Source organism: Manis pentadactyla, chromosome 9 (assembly GCF_030020395.1).
Source record: "Manis pentadactyla isolate mManPen7 chromosome 9, mManPen7.hap1, whole genome shotgun sequence".
Taxonomy (NCBI): domain Eukaryota; kingdom Metazoa; phylum Chordata; class Mammalia; order Pholidota; family Manidae; genus Manis; species Manis pentadactyla.
In genome coordinates this window covers 47,079,685-47,093,797 of record NC_080027.1, presented here as the reverse complement: position 1 = coordinate 47,093,797, position 14,113 = coordinate 47,079,685, and the positions used below count along the sequence as shown (strand labels likewise).

Here is a 14,113-nt window from a genome sequence, read left to right as displayed (position 1 = left end):
TAAACACAGAATGGAAATGTGAGACAAGATTAGGAAAGGAGAACTACAGAGAAAATAAATGGGGTAAAAATATTTTAAAAGGGTTAAGAGAGCATAACTATGAGGAGAACTATCAGTAATAGTAGAAAGAACACACAGGGCTTGAGTATGAACCAGGATGCATATGAACAGGATTGGGGCAGCAAAGCATAGTTCAAATTATCACTGGTTCATAAGTAGTCTGTGAAGGTTATACCTAATCTTCCTTTCTCTAGCATCTCATCTCTTTCAACCCAAGCTGTCCATCAATAAGTAAATAAGCCCTTCTAAAATACCAGTTTAATCATATCTTTAGGAACATGTCTACATTTACAGGCACCATGCCTTCAGCAGCTAAAAGCAAACTTACGGTCACTGTGCCCCTATTTTTCACACAGCTGCAATTATTTTCTGTGCTTAATAAAGGCAGACAAAACAAGTAAAAGGTGGCAAGGAAACCATCCTTCCTCTGGGCTCAAAATTACTCCTGATTCTAACAGAGCTATAATATTTTTCTATGTATTTCCTAGAACTCAAAATATATTGATTAAGATTGGGTTCGCTTGTTTTCACCTGTCTTCAGTTTGTTTCATTTGATTATGTTCCACTTCCCTTCTCAAATTCCTTTCTCACTTCGCTTCTGTAGGAACATCCCTAGTACACTATATATTCTAGCAGTTTTAAAAAGTTGACTCCCCTTTTCTTTTCCACATAACACAGCGTGTATCTAATGATTTTATCTTCTGCACTTTATTGGTAGCCAAATCACATCTTTAGCTTTGCAGTCTCACATATATTATCAACCGTTGTTTTTACCAGTCTCCAAGACAACTCCACTTGACTACTCTTCTACTCTCTTCCAATGTCATAAATGAGAGCCTGAAAATATCATCATCCATGTGGAAAGAACTTCCCTTCCTCAGTGTCATTATTGTTCAGTGAGTCACTGTTCTAATATTTATACCAGAGTCCCCAAAGAGATCTTGAATAACCATTGTTCTTTATCTCTCATACAGAATCTGTCCTTAGATACTGTAATTTTATTTCATAAAATGACTTATCTCAAAGCAGCCTCATTGATGCATCCAACCTTGTCAAGTACTATCAATTCAACCTAGTTTAGTCTAATTTCTAGCAGAAATTATTATTTGTGCAATACCCACACTGGAAACTAGACTATTAAACCAGAATTTCCTGGGGTAGAGCCTAAGAATATAATGAGAGTATCAATTGCAGATTTCCTGTTTCTTGGCCCCACCAGTGTCTACTTGGTATGTGGGGGCAGACAGCTTGTCCCTTTAAATTCATAGGCTTTCAGAAAGAGAGAAAGAGAGAGGAAGCTCTTCCAAACCCGGCCCTAATTTAAATGAAGAGATCTTGGATTTCAACCTTGATGCCATGAGATGAAGTCTTAGGCAAGAGGAATGTATTTAAAGGGGGAAAAAATTATGTACAGTTGACCACTAAATAATGTGGGGATTAGGGGTGCCAACCCCCACCCTACAATAGAAGATCTGCATGTAACTTCTGACTCCCCAAAACTGTTAACTACTAATAGCCTACTGTTGACCAGAAAACTTCCCCAGAATATAAATAATCAATACATATTTTGTACATTGTATGTATTATATGCTATATTCTTATAATAAAGTAAGGTACGTTTATTTTTCTTCCCCTTGAGTCTATGCTGATCGTGATTGCTTAGCCAACTAAATGTGCTAGAAGTGATACTATGCCTCTTCTGCACCTAACCTTCAGGAGACCGACAGCTTCCAGTTCCTCTCAGGATGTTCCCTCTCAGAATGTGGCTATCATGTTGTTAGAAGCCCATACAAGAGGCCACATGTAGATGCTCTGGTCCACAGAACCAGCTAAGTTCCCAGTGATGGCCAGCATCAACTTCCAGCTACGTGAGGAGCCATCTTGACTATTCCATGCCCATCACACACTGCATCCTCAGCCATCAATCCAACGGGGCATAAGAATTCCTAAGTCAACTCACAAAACTGTTAAGAATTAATAAAATGCTTTAAGTCACAACATTTTGGCGTAATGTGTTAGAAGCATTAGATAACCCAAACAGTAACTTGTTCCAGCAGTATTTACTGAATGGCAAAATTCCTATTTCCCCAAGTAAATTTCTGTTGTTCTCCACATGTTTGCAAAACCCATTTTTCATGTAACTCCCTAACTTCTATTTTAAAAATCACTTTCATGTATTGTTATTTTCAAGTCACTTAGTTCTCATATATAGGGAAGCTACTATTTGTATTTGCCATCTGGCCACTTTATAAAATTCTTAATAGATATGATACTTTTGATACTAAGTCTCAGATTCCTAAATAGAGTTATCATTTGCAAGTAACAGCCTTTTCTCTGCTTCTCTGTTCAATTTCTCTTCTGTTTCATTTATTTTTCTTTCACAGCTAAGTCTTTCAGGTCATCTGCAGTAACTGTGGTAGCAGGCATTCTTACCTGTTGATTTTAGTGGTAACATCATGGTTTGTCTTTACACATATTAGCCCATGACTTTTCTTTTGCTCTATATACATTTCAAATTATTGGCTTACTCCTGACCACCAATTCCAAGCTCTCAAACTGTGCTTCATCTACAAGACTTTATCCCTGTCTCTAATCTAAAACAAAATGAACACTTTAACCCCATAGCCTATAATCTGAATCCTGGGTCTCTGCCTACAACTCTCCTGGAGAACAGCCCTTGCCAAACCACCTCTCTGCCTTTCTTTGGTCTGACAATTTCCCCCAATTTTTAAAAATCACTCTAGTGTCTTATCTGTACTTGTAGATCAAAACCCATAGATTTCAACTAGTTAAGCAATCAAAACTTTGGTTTTATATTCTCTATCCAAATTTACCTTACACTGTCTCTAATAAACCTGGATCACTGGCTCTTAATCCAAATGTGCATCAGAATCATTTGGTAAGCCTTTAACATATATATGTGTATTTGTGTTTATGTATGTACATTCCATGTGGCTAAGTGGGGCTTCTCACAAGCATAGTGGTACCAGGGGAGTTGAATTAGTGGCTGCTGACATCCAAGAGGAGTAGGAAGGTGCTGCAAGTACTGTTACAGGCTAGACCTACAACCGGCACAGCATCAATTCTGCTCCATCTTACAGATGAAATATTTAGTTTACTACAAGCCCAGATTCAAGGCGAGGGGAAACAAAGTCTACATTTGGATGGAGAAGAGTGACAAAGATTTTGTGGCTGTCTTTAATCCACTGCAGTCCATTAACTGGGAAAATAAATTATACTTACTGAAGAAAATTCCAAATTGATTAAAGCATTATATTTAAATGATGAAAAGATAAAAATTAGAATAAAATCAGGAAATAATGTTTCTTAGTTGGGGGATGGAAAAATTCTTCTTATGTATAAATTAACATATAAAATGATGGAGGAAGATTACTGACAACATAAACTTTAACAATATGTACAGCAGACACCATAAATGAATTTTAAAAAGGAACCCTCAGAGATTACTTATTTGCCACAGCTCTGGTTAACAGTGAGTAAGAATTTACATTAAGATCTTAATACATTAAAATATCTACAGTTTTTAAAAGGACATAAAATAACCAATTACTGAATCAAAAATGATGAAAACAAATGAAATAATTTTTACCTTTCTTATGATCCAATATCCATTTTCTCCTTTGGTTCCTATATATGTGCAAAGGGCTGGAGATACAAAGGAGGGGCAAAAGAAACATGTTCCCTACCCTCAAGGAGCATAAAGCCTGGTGTGGGAGACAAAAACTCACACAGCCACATGTAATTACAAATGTGATAAATGCTAAAAGGAAAGAATATGGTGCTACTATGGTAAAATATAACAGAAAAAACTAACCTGATTGATCAAGAAAGGCATCCCTGAGGAAATGTGGACCTATTTAAGTGCTAAAGAAAGAGTAGGAGTCAACTAAGCAAAGAATAGGAGAAAGCATTTCATGTAAAGAAGCAGTATGTACAGAAGTCTTGTGATGGCAGAGTGCAAGCCACACTCAAGGAACAACTATGGGCTTGTCTGTCCTATGGGAAGGTCTCCTATGGGCTTGTCTATCCTCTGCTGTAGTCCAACACCTACCAGAGTGCTTAGGACACAGTAGGTGCTAATACATATTTGATGTTGACTTATTCAGAGTAGATCAGCATGGATCAAGTACAGTGAACAAGGGGAGGATGAGGCTGGAGTAGGTAGGGACTAGTGCAAGGGGAGGATGAGGCTGGAGTAGGTAGGGACAGTAAGCAAAACTGAAATCAATATAGTAATTTAAGCCAGTACATGACAAAATTTACACTCTCTGCAGTGTGGCTTAAACACTGCAATTGGGGGAAAACAGATACAACTAAAAGGCATGCCAAAATATTTTATTTAGACTAATTAAAAGACTATGGTGACAGCTGAGGTGGGATGATGATAGTACATGGTCTAGGGTGCTGGCATTGCTGATGGACAAAGTGGAAATATCCACCAAGTGGATAACTGGTGGGGAAGATTTACCTTAGAAAGGGAGAAACAGCACTTTGCCTATCAAGTTAATAAAGGTTTCAGGCAAACAATACCCAGTGTTTGCTAAGGTGTCAATAGAGATAGATAACATTCTCATTACCAGGAAGAGTAGGAATGGTACAATAAGTTAAAATGGTCCTAATAAGTATTAGGGAGATGATGATGAAGTTGTGTCAATGACAACACAAACTATACTTACATACCTGGATGGCTGGCAGTGCCACTCACTCAGAGAGAGAACAACAGAAGAAGACTAGAAAGGGAAAAATTATGACTTTGGTTTTGTGGAATTTAAGGCATCTTTAAGATATCCCAAAGAAATGTCATGTGTATGTAAGTTTTCAGCTCAGGGAAGCAGCCTGAGCTGCGGATATAGATTTCTAAGTCACCTATGTATATGTGGTAATTGAAGTTGCAGTTGTGGGTGTGATAACCTAGGGAAGATGAGGAAGAAATGGTGAAAATATAACTGAAAGAAGGTAGAGAGATTTGGGGTTTAAAGGGTAACTCGTGGGGAGGATTTACCTAGAAAGGAAGAAACAGAGCACTTTGCCTACCAAATTAATAAAGATTTCAAGTAAATAGTATTCACTATTTGCAAGGGTAACAATAAAGAGAGATATAATCAATAATATTATTAGAGTATGAATGGGTATAATCTTTCTGTAGTCAACAACATCATGTAACAAGACAGTTAAATTTACTTATACACTTTGATGGTAGTTTCTGTTCATATAAAGTATCCTATGGAAGTTATGAGATATGCCTGAAAAATTGGCAACAACTTGAATGTTCAACAGTTGGTGGGGAATGGTTAAGTACATTATGATGCATGTATGTTATGAAATGTAGTATATGGATTAGAAACCACATTTTCATAGACTATTTAGTGCAAAAGGTAACTGCTCATATCATACTAGGTAAGGAGAACAGGACACAAAATGACATATTCCTGATGATCCCAATTTTGAGAAAAAATAAATCTCCACAAGCTACAGAGGCACAAAGAAAAAGGTTTAAGAAAACAAAAATGTTCATACTACAATCGAAAGGTTGTGGAATAGAAAGGCAACCTCCTCCAAAACGCACATAAAAATGGGAAATACAGCAAATGCAACTGGACCTGAAAATGACCTGAAGACTGCAGAACAGACCCCCTGCACCTGAGGAAGAAGAGAGGACCACACACAAAAGGGTGAGGTGGCAAAGCCAAGATTGCGTGGGACCCAAGTCCTCTCCCAACCCCAGCCTTCAGATAGAAGAAAGAGGAATGGAGCAGAAATGGGGTAGCTCAGGAGCACTGCACACCTGGTCCTGGAGATCTGCTCCAGGAGCACAAGCCCACATTACATTAGGTTCTGGTGATCATTGGGGCTGGACACCAGGGGCAGGCAGAACAACACTCTGGGAGGCTGAGACTTCAGCCAGTGTGGAGGGCAGGCACACTCCACCAGTCCTGAGACCCAAAGCAGAGGAGGCAGTTTGAAAGAGTTTCCAGCAGTGGGAGGGGCATGAGAGGAGCAAGGGTTGAATAGAACTCTCTCTCCTCAGCTTAAAGGCCAGGTAGAGGATACCTCCCCAGCCCTTACTCAGCCCAACAGATCAGACACTCTTGGGAACCCCAAATGCTCCATTCCCCTTGCTGGCAATGCAGCTCCGAGGCACCTCCCTGTGTGCTGCTGACAGACAACCCACTTGGCCCAGAGGCAGCATCACACTTTGCTGCCTGGCATATAGAGGGAGACCATCCCAGCTTGCTTGGCTCCATTTCAGCCAAACCAGGGAGGTGCCTGCAGGAGCCAGCCCCAAGAGCTCCTTCCTCTCCGCAGGTGTCCAAACCCAGTGCTGTGGGTCCAGCCGAGGCAGAGCTGCACATCAGCCCACCCACCCCATTATCCCTGCAGCCCTGCCACTGCTGAAGGCCAGACAGAGGACACCTCCACCCATAGTGATCTCATCATGATGGCAGCACTGGAAGCAAACTGCCCAGACTTAGACCACTACAGATACCAGACAGACAGGTGGCCCCACCCACAGCATGCCAACAGCTGGGGCCCCTGCAAAACAGAACCAGGCACTAGAGAGTAAAGAATATTGAGCTTCTGGGAACCACAGCACCCCTTCTTTATAAAGCTATTACCCTATAGGCCAGAAAGCATAGAAGAGACATCTGAGGGGAGAAACACAGAATCCCTGACAAAATGAGCAGGCAGAGGAATTTGATCCAAAACTACAAGACACAACCCCAGAAAGAGGGCTTAGTGAAACAGATCACCAATCTTCTTGATAACAATTTCAAAATAAAAGTCATAAACATGCTCACGGTTTTACAGAAAAATATTCAAGATCTTAGGGAGAACATGAACAAAGAGATAGAAAACCTGAAAAAGAGCCACTCAAAGTTAAGAATACAGTACCTGAAATGAAACATACAATGGAGGGATTTAAGAGTAAACAAGAACATGTAGAGGAAACAGTAAGTGAAATGGAAATTAGAGAACAGGAAAACAAGCTGAGGAATAGAGAGCAAAAAGCATTTCTAGGAATGAAAGAATGATAAGAGAGATATGTGACCAATCCAAATGAAACAATATTCCTGTAAAAGGGATACCAGAAGGAGAAGAGAAAGACAAAGGGATAGAAAGTCTCTTTAAGAAAATAATTGTTGAAAACTTCCCCATTCTGGAAAGGAAGTAGACACTCAGGTAGTAGAAGCACAGAGATCCACTAACAAAAGGAACCTCAGCAAGACAACACCAAGACATTTAATAATTAAAATGGCAAAGATCAAGGACAAGGACAGAGTACCGAAAGTCAGGCAGAGAGAGAAAAAAGATTACTAATAAAGAAAATCCCATCAGGCTATCAGCAGACTTCTCAACAACAACTCTACAGGCCAGAAGGGAGTGGCATGAATATTTAATGTACTGAAACAGAAGGAACTCCAGCCAAGAATCCTCTACCCAGCAAGATTATCATTTAATTTGAAGAAGGTATTAAGAATTTCCAGAAAATGAAAAGTTGAAGGAATTCACCACCACTAAGCCAGCATTACAGGATGTGTTTAAGGCAACTGCTGTAGATAGAAATATCCATAAGGCTAAACAGCTTTCACCAATGAAAATAAACCCACAGTAAAGGTAGTAGACCAACTAATTACCAAGCATGTACAAAATTAAAACAAAACAAGCAAAATCAACTATCCACAAAATCAGTCAATAGACACACAAAAAGTGCAGAATATGACATCTGGTATAAAAAATATGGAGGAACCTTAGCTAGGAAGCATTAATATCATCAAAATGGCCATCCTGCCCAAAGCAATATACAGATTTGATGCAATCCCTATCACATTACCAACAACATTCTTCAATGAACTAGAACAAATAGTTCAAAAATTCATATGGAAACACCAAAGACCCCGAATAGCCAAAGCAATCCTGAGAAGGAAGAATAAAGTGGGGGGGACTTCACTCCCCAACTTCAAGCTCTACTACAAAGTCACATTAATCAAGACAGTTTGGTACTGGCACAAGAACAGAGCCACGGACCAGTAGAATAGAATAGAGACCCCAGATATTAACCCAAACATATACAGTCAATTAATATATGATAAAGGAGCCATGGACATACAATGGAGAAATGACAGTCTCTTCAACAGATGGTGCTGGCAAAACTGGACAGCTACATGTAAGAGAATGAAACTGGATCTCTGTCTAACCCCATACACAAAAGTAAATTTGAAATGGATCAAAGACCTGAATGTAAGTCATGAAACCATAAAACTCTTAGAAAAAAACATAGGCAAAAATCTCTTGGACATAAACATGAGCGACTTCTTCATGAACATATCTCCCCAGGCAAGGGAAACAAAAGCAAAAATGAACCAGTGTGACTATATCAAGCCGAAAGCTTGTGTAGAGCAAAGGACACCATCAATAAAACAAAAAGGATCCCTACAGTATGGAAGAATATATTCATAAATGAAAGATCCAATAAAGGCTTGACATCTAAAATATATAAAGAGCTCACACACCTCAACAAACAAAAAGTGAACAATCCAATTAAAAAACGGGCAGAGGAGCTGAACAGACAGTTCTCCAAAGAAGAAATTTAGATGGCCAACAGACACAGGAAAAGATGCTCCACATCGCTTGCATCAGAGAAATGCAAATTAAAACCACAATGAGACATCACCTCACACCAGTAAGGACCACCACCATCCAAAAGACAAACAACAACAAATGTTGACAAGGTTGCAGAGAAAGGGAACCCTCGTTTACTGCTGGTGGGAATGCAAATTAGTTCAACCATTGTGGAGAACAGTATGGAGGTTCCTCAAAAAGCTCAAAATAGAAATACCATTTGATCCAGGAATTCCACTTCTAGGAATTTACCCTAAGAATGCAGCACTCCAGTTTGAAAAAGACAGATGCACCCCTGTTTATCGCAGCATTATTTACAATAGCCAAGAAATGGAAGCAACCTAAGTGTCCATCAGTAGATGAATGGATAAAGAAGATGTGGTACATATACACAATGGAATATTATTCAGCCATAAGAAGAAAACAAATCCTACCATTTGCAGCAACATGGATGTAGCTAGAGGGTATTATGCTCAGTGAAATAAGCCAGGCGGAGAAACACAAGTATCAAATGATTTCACTCATCTGTGAAGTATAACAACAAAGGAAAAAACTGAAGGAACAAAACAGCAGCAGAATCACAGAACCCAAGAATGGACTAACAGTTACCAAAGGGAAAGTGACTGGGCAGGAGGGGTGGGACGGGAGGGATAAGGGCGGGGAAAAAGAAAGGGGACCTTACGATTAGCATGTATAATGTGGGGGGGCATATGGAGAGATGTGCAACACAGAGAAGACAAATAATGTGTTTACAGCATCTTACTCTGCTGATGGACAGTGACTATAATGGGGTTTGTGGGGAGGGACTTGGTGAAGGGTGAGTCTAGTAACCATAATGTTCTTTATGTAATTGTAGATTAATGATAATAAAATGAATTTTTTAAAAATGTGGAGGAAAAAGAAGAAAAAAGTACCTTTAGATTGTATTTGAAATATAGCAATCAGCAATTTAAGGTAGACTATTATATAGCGAGGAAGCTATCCTTGAACCTTTGGTAACCACAAAAGTAAAGCCTACAATAAATACACACGCAATCAACAAAAAAATTAAAGAGAGAAACCCAATTACAACATTAAAGAAAACCATCAATAACAAGAATATAAAAGAGGAAGAAAGAAACAGTGAGGAGCTATAAAAAGCAGCTAGAAAATAACTGATAATATAGCAATAAGTACATATCTATTAATAATCACCTAAAATGTAAATGGACTGAATGCATCAATCAAAAGACATAGAGTGGCAGAATGGATAAGAAAACAAAATCCATCTATTTGCTGCTTACAGGACTCATTTTAGACCAAAAACATACACAGACTAAAAGTGAAGGGATGAAAGACAGTAAATGAAAATAATAGGAAGAAAAAAGCAGGATTATTAGTACCTACCTCAGACAAAATTGATTTCAAAACAAAGAAAGTATCAAGAGACAAAGAATGACATTATACAATAATAAAGGAATTCATCTAACAAGAGAATATAAACATTGTATCTATAAACACAACATAGGAGCACTTAAATATGTAAAGCATATTAAAACAAACAGAATTAAAGGCAGAACTATAATGCAACACATTCACTTTAGGAGACTTTCAACACACCGCTCACATCAATATATCAAGAAAAAAAAATAAATAAGGAAACAGAGGCCCTGAACAATACAGTAGATCAAATGGATTTAACAGATATCTACAAAACACTCTACCCAAAAGCAGCAGGATACACATTTTTCTCAAGTGTACATGGAATGTTCTCCAGAATAGATCACATACTAAGCCACAGGAAGAGCCTTAATAAATTGAAAAAGATTGAAGTTGTATCAAACAGCCTCTCAGACTACAATCATATGAAATTAGAAATTACACAAAGAAAACAAAAAGACCTACAAACAAATGGAGGCTAAACAACATGCTTCTACATAACCAATGGATCAGTGCACAAATTGAAACAGAAATCAAGCAATACATGGAAACGAAAACAAAAACACAGCCCAAAATCTGTGGGAGGCAGCAAAAGCAGCTCTAAAAGGAAAGTACACAGCAATAAAGGCTTACCTCAAGAAACAAGAACAATGCCAAAAAAAAATCTAAAATAAAAATTAAACTAGAAAAAGAACAAATGAAGCCTAGTAAAAGGAGGGACATAATAAAGATCAGAGTAGAAATTAATAAAATAGAGAAGAATAAAATAGAAAAAAATTAAAGAAACCAGGAGCAGGTTGAGAAAATAAAATAGCCAGATGTGCCACAAACAAGAGATGTACACACATAAACAGAATCAGAAACAAACAAGGAACAGTCACAATGGATACCACAGAAATACAAGCATTATGAGAGAATACTATGAAAAATTATATGCAAATTGGACAACCTAGAAGAAATGGACAACTTCCTGGAAAAATACAACCTTCCAAGATTGAACCAGGAAAAAACAAAATCTGAACAGAAAAATGACCAGCAATGAACTGGTAATCAAAAAAACTCCCAAAAAACAAAATTCCATATCATTATGGCTTCACAGCTGAATTCTACCAAACATTTAAAGAACAGGTAATACCCATTCTTCTTAAAGTATCCGAAGAGTAGAAAAGGAGGTAATACATCCAAACTCATTCTATGAGGCCAGCATCACTCTAACACCAAAACCAGACAAAGGCACCACAAAAAAAGAAAATTACAGATTAATATCACTGATGAATATAGATTCAAAAGCCCTCAACAAAATATTAGCAAACCAAATCCAAAAATACATCAAAAGATCATCCATCATGACCAAGTGGAATTTATTCCAAGGATGCAAGGATGGTACAATATTAGTAAGTCAAACAATATCATACATCACATTAACAAAAAGGATAAAAACCACATGATCATCTCAACAGATGCTGAAAAAGCATTTGACAAAATTCAACATCTATTCATGATAAAACATGGGTATATAGGGTATGTACCTCAACATAACAAAGACCATAAATGACAAACCCATAGCCAACATCATACTTAATAGTGAAAAGCTGAAAGCTTTTCCTCTAAGATTAGGAACAAGACAAGGATGCTCACTCTCCCCACTTTTATTCAGCATAGTTCTGGAGGTCCTAGTCAAGGCAATCAGACAGCCAAAAGAGATAAAAGACATCAAAATTGGTAAGGAAAAAATTAAACTACCACTATTTGCAGATGACATGATACTGTTCACAGAAAACACTAAAGAATCCACCAAAAAACTACAAAAACCACTAACTGAATTCAGCAAAGTTGCAAAATACAAAATAAATACACAGAAATCTGTCTCATTCCTATATACTAACAACAAACTAGCAGAAAGAGAAATCTAGAAAACAACTCCACTTACAGTTGCATCAAAAAAGAATAAAATACCTAGGAAAAGAAAACAAAACCCCTGATTTGAAAAGATATATTCACCCCTATGTTTATGACCACATTATTTGCAATAGCCAAGATATGGAAACAACCTCAGTGTCCATCAATAGATGAATAGATAAAGAAGAGGTGGTACATATACACAACAGAATATTATTCAGCCATAAAAAGAAAAGAAATCCTGTCATTTGCAACAACATGGATAGATCTAGAGGGTATTATGCTCAGTGAAATAAGGCAGGTAGAGAAAGATAAATTATTGCACAGTTTCAAGTATTTGTGAAATATAATAACAAAGCAAAAGGAAGGCACAAAACACCAGTAGACTTATACACACTGAGATGTGACTAGCAGTTACCAAAGGGAGGGGTTGGGCGGGTACAGGAGGTGGAGAAGGAGGGGGACAAAAGGGCACAATAATTCACAATCACAATATAAGCTGATCATGGGGACTGTCGAACCACTGTGATGTACATTTGAAACCAACCTAAGATTATATATTAATGATACTTTAATAAAAATTTTTGAAAAATGTTAATATTACATAGCTCTGGGTGTGAGGTTATGACATACTTTCCTATACTTACTAGATCTTAAGCACACAATAAATTTATAATCTCACAAACAAAATGCTAATAAAGAGATGATGATGAGGTAGAAACACAAATGGTAGGAAGTTGAGGCACATATTAAAGGGTTCTCTATTAAAAGAAGGAAAAATAAATTGTTGAAGTCTATAGTATAGAACAAAACTGTTTTCTTTCAACAGAAAGGCTTTCAATGTTAGGTCGGCTAATGTTTGTTTATTTAGCATCACAGGCCAGGCACCATTCTAAGTGTGCTACACATATCAGTTCATTGAATCCTCACAGGGGCATGGAGGTAAATACTGATATTAAATCCACACTACAGATGAGGAAACTAGCAGGACAGGTTGCCCCAGGCCACACAGCCTTAAGTGTCTGTGTTCCTAGCCTGCAACACTATTTTGCCTGTCCACATAAGAAAAAGGATCTGTGAATGAAAAGCAATACTGACTTTTTTTTTCAAAGCTTAGGTGGTTTTGTTTCACCTCCCTAACTACCTACTCAAAGGCGGGGTTGAACCTGTGTGTTTAAAAACAGAAGCTTCTTACAAATGCCTTGTATTGGCTTGGTTCTTACCAAAAACAGTTGTTCTTGGGATTTCTTTCTTCATTATCCATCTTTTTTCCTCAGAGATCTCAACTGGTTTGCAAAGTAGATGCTCTGTTCATGGGGGAAATGAAAACAAACAACAACGAAGGCACTTCAGACATTTGTACAAGGAAGAGAAGTCCACCCAATGTAATAGTCTAAGAGCTGCTCAAGATAAAGCCAGAGGTCACCACAGCTCTACATCAGAAAGGACTTCCAATCAAACACAGAAATTTGCTATTGTGCCCAGCAGTATCAGGAAACCTGAGCCCAAACCCCAGTGCCCTGAACCACTTAGTGGTCCTAGGTTGTAACAGTAGACAAAGAGACTCCTGATGAGCAGATGAGGCCAACATGCAGAAGCCACCTTTATGCAGTGAGTTCAGGTTCTTATAGTTCTCCAGCATCACATCCCTGTACAGGTTCTTTACAGCAGGGTCCAGCTGCCCCCACTCATCCTCGCTGAACGCCACAACCACATCTTTGAATGTCACTGGTTCCTAAAACATTAAGTACCTTTTTAATCAAAGATCACTCCCAAAAATATTACAAGATGAGGAACAAATTTGGAATAGGTAGTCAAAATATACAAGAAATTGATAGAACAATGTATGGGGCTCTAAGTGGTGAACGTCTAGTTATATTAGGGCCTATCAACTTGGTACCCTGTGAGTGTCGCAGAAGAAAAGTGAATGAGGTCCAGGCTCTACATTACATTTTGGCCGAGCAGAAAAAGACACTTGGAGTAATTGTGGAACAAAAAATTACTACAGAGTACAAATAATTCACATTAACAGAGTTGAGAACAGGAAGAGTTTCAGAGAGATTTGAGGGAGATTTTTGAGGGTGTGGGCTCT

The 14,113-nt window shown here is 38.1% G+C and overlaps 1 protein-coding gene across 5 annotated transcripts in view; it reads right to left on the bottom strand.

Annotated features, from left to right (window-relative positions):
* The window catches only part of ZNF215 (zinc finger protein 215), a 37,517-nt gene that overhangs the window by 1,734 nt on the left and 21,670 nt on the right, over positions 1 to 14,113 (bottom strand). For 3 of the 5 annotated variants that reach the window (XM_036889732.2, XM_036889723.2, XM_036889716.2), the window contains 2 exons: positions 13,624 to 13,756; positions 13,245 to 13,328 (listed from right to left, as the gene is read on the bottom strand). In XM_036889732.2, coding sequence (XP_036745627.2) covers positions 13,245 to 13,328; positions 13,624 to 13,756 — 217 coding nt within the window. The remainder of the gene's footprint in view (positions 1 to 13,244; positions 13,329 to 13,623; positions 13,757 to 14,113) is intronic. The other 2 variants (XM_057507296.1, XM_036889739.2) reach the window with 1 other exon arrangement.